The following is a 6,899-nucleotide window of genomic DNA, read 5'->3' as shown; positions in this document are numbered from 1 at the left end:
CATCACCATTTTCTAGATCTGTATTCTTTTGGGTAAGTTCTATTCACGATTAAATTAAAGCAATATTTTAAAATAGCACTTCATTTAAATGATAGCATTAAATCTGTTACCTTGTAAAACTGTAGTGACGTATTTAGAACATAGTGGATTCTTTTGATTTTCAATTAAAAGATTATTCAAACTAGATGCTATTTTTTTTTGTTTTAAATCAGCAAGACTCTTCATTAATATTGTCAGGTTATCTTGTGTTAAATTTCTCTTGCGCCAATAATTGAGCATTAGCGTTGCTAAAGTGGACTGAGTAGGTGAACTGCTAGATTGTTTCTTAATGGAGTTAATATCATGGTCGGAAAGGCCCAGATCAGAAGCCAATGCAATCCAATGACTTCCAATGGAGTTTGCAATCGTAGAATAACACGCATCTGTACAGCATTATAAGGTGTAAATTAGAACACTTTTTAATTTTTCGAAACGCCTTAAAGCAGTTGTATCTGATATATTATCAAGTCAATCAGTACACTAAGCAACTTTCTTACAAGACATTAAGCTATAATTATTTTGTAAAACAACGACCAATAATTACGTCACGATTGCGATATTGAAAATACAATCTTTCTCCTCAATACAAACCGATAAATTCTTTTATAGCTTCATTTTCTTCTTTCGTATATTGTGAGTTAGATTCTTCACTTCCTATAAGTCAAGTAAGTGTACACGTTGATACCTTACTATGTAAACCTTATATAAAAAACTACTGGCTAAGTTTATTCGTTCATTGGGTTCTTTATGCTGGTCAGTTACGCAATGAACTAGTGGAAAGAGGATATCCGTATCGACTTATTTAACAAGTCACACAGTACAAATTCTTTCGCATTTAAACTACTCGCTATAAGTACTAATTGAACATAAATTTATTCTATTTCTATTCACGATCATCTTACAACTATCTTACCACTTTCTTTCGTTGGAACAGCAATATCGGATTGATATCGTTGATAATTTATATCGGCTATCTTGCTATTGATTTGGGTAATATCAGGATGACTTTCACCGAAAAGATTACGTAAAACTTTGATAGCCTGATTATACATTGTTATGGCTTGATCATACTTTGCCTGATTTAGAAGCACTAATGCTATGTTTTGGTACCAAACAGCTATATCCGCATGATTTTCGCCATGTACTTGCTTGACCATTTTTATCGATTTTTCAAACATAGAAAGAGCCTGCTTGTGCTTACCTTGTTTGTAGTATATACTTGCTAAGCTAGCATATAACTGAGCAACATTAGGATGATTATCGTCATATACATGCTTGCATATTTCAAGAGCCGTTTTGTAGTTGTTTAACGCTTGACTGTACTTTTTCTGATCATCGTATATTTTACCAATGCTGGTATACAAGTCTGCAACACAGGGATGACTACGACCAAATATTCTGTCATCGATTTTTAGCGCTTTTTCATACGCCGAAAGAGCTTCATCAAGCTCTCCCTGGTTGTAGTAGACGATTCCAATTCTGCCATAAGAGCTGGAAATATCTAGATTATTGTCTCCTAATAACTGTAACTTAATACCCAGTGATTTAACATAATTATCTAAAGCTCCGCTTGCATTATCTTGCAGTGATTGAATGTCGCCTTGGCGATCTAAACATCGAGCAACTTTCAACTGATCGTTTACTTTTAATGCTATTTTCTTTGCTTTCAGACATAATTCATCAGCTTTCACCCATTGGTGTTGTCGTATGTAAATGTCGCAAATATTAAGATAGATATCGTATTGTAATTCATCCAATTCGGTAGTTGGTTGAACGATGGATTGGATTTCATCGATAGCATGTAAATAACTGGAAAGTGCTTCTTCATCTCTATAATTTTGCTGACTTTGGCGACCGTCTTCATAGAGTAACAGTAAGCGTTCTAGGATGTCCAACTGGGTAGGATGTAGAGCCATATCGAATAGATCGAAAGAGATACACTGTCTAACACGTGTACCTTAGCTGCTATTCAGTGATCCGTCAAGAATTTATTCTTACTTCTATGTTATTCCTCAAGCTAATTAGCCAACGCTATTTAAAATGGCATCTGCCTGGGATGCGTTGATTGAGAAAATTTGTGGCCTATCCAATGACTGCAACTATCCTAAAACTATTTTCTATCATACAATACCAATTGACCATCCCAAACTCCCACAGGAGTTCGTTAAAATGTATAGCCAAGGACTTGTTACGGCTTCCAACTTGAATGTTAGCTACTTTAAGCGTTATCTCATCAAACACTCTACAATGATCTTCTATCCTTCACTACCATCCCATAAGCGTACGTTAAAATGTTAAATCAAAGACTTGTTATGACTTCCAACTTGAATGTTATCTACTTAAAGTGTTATCGCACCAAACACTCTACAGTACAACGTAGAAAAGTTGAATCGATGCAGTAGTTTACTTTTACGGATTATAGTACAGTGTATCTCGACTGATTTTAAGCCTTTTAGAAAAGTAGTTCTGAGCCGTTATCGTAGCAATACTATAATCGCGCACACTTGGCTGATTTTGATCTTTTAAGAAGCGTAATTCTCAGTTGTTATGGTAACAGTAATACTATAACCCCACCCTTCCACCCTGAACATGGCTTAACATGTTTCCATGTTAAACCACAGTAAAAGAGAACATAGAAATCTGTGTCTACCTATATACTGTAATGTGTTCTATTTTCTTTGATATGTTGGAATGGTAAAAAACCAGAAGTAAAACGCTTCAAAAATACCCATCCTTTGCATCAATTTTGTATAAATTGATGCAAAAATTGCAATCTCGAGTGCATAATATATATACACTGTACGGTGTACAGTCCACCCATTTCGACACATCCAAAATGATGTTGCAATTAGACTATACAGTGTAGAAAGGTTCTGTTTGTACAGTGCTTTCTTTCTGATAATATTATCCTCTTGCAAGAGATTGATGCTAGACTAGTGCCACAACTCAGCAACTGCAACAAGAAAAACACAAGTTAACTTTTAAGACACAAAGCCAAGTCTTAACTAAAGTCGTTAGCAGCTGTAGTCTTTATTCTAAGAGAAACTCTGATTATACAGTATAGAAAACGTCTATGCGTAAACATATTATTATTGCTATCTCTATCTCTTAATTTAGTCTTCATCACTCCACTAATTATGGAAAACGATTTCCCCACGTTAACCCACTTTCTCTAAGACTCTTGTCTAGAACAACGTTCGGCGACTATAACATGAAACATGTAATCATAATCATAATATCAAAATACTCTAATAATAGTTGTACTAAATTTAGTATCAGTAAGGCAATTATAAAATTAATACTTTCGGATTCTAACGGTATTATAACAGCTAATAAACTGGTCGGGAAGTAATCGGTGAGGACCGATATAGTAAAATAGATGAAATAGGGACCAAGTCTAGTATTACTGTAGTAATGCTTAGCAAATAATGAGTAGCCTTTCAAAAGGGTAATTCCGTGTTGTTAGAGTAGCAGCACTAGAATTAGACTGGATCTTACAGTAGCTTAGGGCATCAATTTGCACAAGCAACTCTCAGAAAGAGCTTGATGTTAAACTAGTAAACTTGTCGGGAAGGAGTCAGTAAGAACCGCGAAAGTAAATTAGATGAAATCGCCATCCAGTCTAGTAATATTGTAATAATGCTTAACAAATAATGAGTAGCCTTTTAAAAAGGTCGTTCTGAGCTGTTAGGATTGCAGCACTAGAATTAGATTCGATATTACGTTAGATTAGGGTATCAATCTGTACAAACAATTTACGGTAAGAGCTTAATGTTAGACTAGTAAGCTTGTCAGAAAGTAGTCGGTGAGGACCGCGACAGTAAAGATAGTTGCAATGGCCATCTAGTCTAGTACTACGATAACGAAAGATGATATTGGCCAGAAAATAATGGCGCGGTAACCATAGTAAACTTTATCAATGATCTATCTCATTCATTATCAATAAACACAACTGGAATAGTAAAACTACTGAGTTCGAGTTAAAGAGGTAGAAGATTCAGGAAAGATTGATCCTCATTATTTTATGCAAATTCCAGTAAAGTTAACCGTCAAACTTTAAAAAGATCACCTCCGTAACGAGTTAACTCGACTCAATTAGAATCGCTTGATTCTTTCACTAGACTTTCTTGGTTTCATGTATCCATGTGCCATCAAAATTTTTAATTCAAAGTCGAAAATACCAGAACTACGTTGTCTCTAGCAATTCAGTAATCAAAAACGAGATTTTAAGAGTTCTCCATCGGTTGTAAATTATTTTTAGCTTCAATAATACAAAGTCTAGTTGCAAATCTTGTTTTTAAATTAAATTAATTGAGCCATACACCCCGTTTCAAATAATTTAAATCATGATTTCATATCGAATTATATTGAAAAATTGAAGTATATAATTAATTGACAGTAATATAAAAACGTTTCAATTCCAGAAGAATACCGGTACTTTAAATTTCACCAATCAAACATTTTACGTTAAGAAATTACATTTACTGTTAATAATATCTGCCTCATCTAGCTGCTACCTAGTGGCACTTCACCATGCAAGATGATCAATGGAGAACTATCTCTGATGATTTTATGTAGCGACCACATTACTTTACGATGTTGAAGTTATCGATTTAAGTATTAATTTAATATTTACAATACCAAAACAGCAACCTTAACTAGTAAAATACTTGAAATTAATTTAGAGATGTTCATAATTACTTGAAAGCGTTATTTTTTAGCAATTCTATATATTACATGACATCACTTTGCTTATTCTTTGCCCATTTCTATAACTCGGACAAGAAGTCTGCATGTCACAGACTATACTGCAAAGTTCGCTGATCCAATTCCTCCTCCATCAGATTTACATTACCATATTAACCCCTAGCACTTTAGGCCTATATCAATTCACAAACACCAGCTTTCTGACAACCTTCCTGCAGCTATAAATTCAAAATTCTAAATGCTTCCTCCATGCATTCTCGAATATCATTTAAACTGTAATCTCATCTACTTCATAGAAGGTAATGCTACCTGATCCTCTAGATGGAATAGGCTTGCAATACGAAGTTAACTGGTTATAATATCAGACACGAATTGTAAACCTCTATAGTCAGGTAAATTAAATAAATTGAAAGTATTAAAAGCTGATTAATTTCAATGTTCTTGAAAGACCTGAAAAGTTACCGTACTGTCTACGATACATCTTAGTAGTAATGTAGTTCTACACAAAATCATTCTATCTTTGTCCTTTACCAATATTATTTCTTACCTCGGCCGCAAGATAAAACTTGATATTCTGGTAGCTGTTGCTGAAAAACTGTAGAATAGAAATGAAATAATTCAATGAATTCACCGTTAATTGTTTAATATTTCATCTTAATTGCTAAAATAGAATCAAACTAATATAAATACTGTAATTCTATTCCTTCTCTAAAGCATATTCAAAAAATGCAGAATTCTGTAAGTAATAAAAAATTTTAAAGAAACAATCTATGATCACCCTAATTTATATCATCTGTAATGAGTAAAATATCATTATATTCATGATTCACGATAAATTTCTTTCACATTAGGCAATTCACTTATATTTTACTCATCTCATGAAAAGTAATTATTAATGTATTATAGGAAAAATAGAGTCCAGTGACTGGTTTCTCTTGATGACTAACCTTCAAAGTCTTCTATGGCTTTTGTGTCTTCCTTCGTCTGTTGTACATCAGACGATATTACTTTACTATCTTGATTAGATCCTGTATTTTCTACTGTTTTACATCCTAGCAGTAATCACCAATCAGTTTTACATATTGTTAAAAAGAAAAAGCGAATTTCACTGATGTCTTTCATTTTATTGTAGTCAAAATTAGTACTTTAGGACTTAAATTCTCTTAAATTTGCTAATGCGTTTTGTACTAGTAGGAAGCGAATATATCAGCAGCAGTTATGCTCATTTTAATTTATCAATACTATTCAAAGGTTAACTTTTATGCACAAACAGATTTTAGGGATATAGTAATTTAACTTAGGCACGCGCTATTAATAACGGATACATTTCATAAACGCTACTGAGATACTAATATCCATGTCTTAATTGCTAAAGCACTAAGATATTATCGAACTCTATAAAGTCTAAAAGAATCATTACTTAGTAAAAACATGGCACACTAAAAAAGGATCAAGGCGACTGAAAATTACGGTACCCAATTACTCATCTTGATTTAATAATCAAGGCTATCAGCAATGTAAATATTAGAATGATTTAAGTAAATCATCATAATATTTATGGAAGTGGATACTACATAAGGAATAGTCTATTACGCGCCTGTAAAATTGTATTAAAATAAATATGTAATCACTTCTACATATGTATACGCTTATGCAAGAATTACCTTGAGATGGTGTCACGCAACTGACAAGTCTTTCATTTACTGCACCTTCAGATTTTAATTGACTTTGAATAAATTTCGATTTTTTGCGTAAATCAGTAGCCTCCTTATTTCGATCCAGTTGTTCATAACAATCTGCCATATCATCGTAAAGTCTAGAAATTTGAGGATGATTTTCCTCTAAAAGATTACGTAGAATAGTAGCTGCCTGTTGATATTTAGGAATAGCTTCATCAAACTTAGAGTTAATGCAATACACAAAGGCCATATATTCATACGACTTAGCCGCATAGTAATTATTTTTACCATTCCGATTTAATATGATACTCAATGACTTCTGGCATAAAGACAGAGCATCATCAAATCTCCCTAGCTTAGCATAAACTCTACCGATTTCGCTGTATAAATCAGCAACAAAGGGTTGCTGATCATCAGAAATCTGCATATACATTTGCAGTGAATTTTGATACATCGAAAGAGCTTGTTCGTATT

At 33.3% G+C, this 6,899-nt stretch overlaps 1 protein-coding gene across 1 annotated transcript; it reads right to left on the bottom strand.

Annotated features, from left to right (window-relative positions):
- Positions 1–932: 932 nt before the first annotated feature.
- On the bottom strand, positions 933–1,442 carry TRIADDRAFT_20399 (uncharacterized protein; the record flags this gene model as incomplete). Its single annotated transcript, XM_002109101.1, has 1 exon — positions 933–1,442. A coding segment is annotated over one exon (510 nt), but the record flags the coding sequence as incomplete, so codon positions are not given.
- Positions 1,443–6,899: the final 5,457 nt, after the last annotated feature.

The sequence above is a fragment of the Trichoplax adhaerens genome, genomic scaffold (genome assembly GCF_000150275.1).
Source record: "Trichoplax adhaerens TRIADscaffold_2 genomic scaffold, whole genome shotgun sequence".
Taxonomy (NCBI): domain Eukaryota; kingdom Metazoa; phylum Placozoa; class Uniplacotomia; order Trichoplacea; family Trichoplacidae; genus Trichoplax; species Trichoplax adhaerens.
The sequence above is the reverse complement of the archived record's forward strand: the minus strand, read 5'-3'. Positions and strand labels throughout refer to the sequence as shown.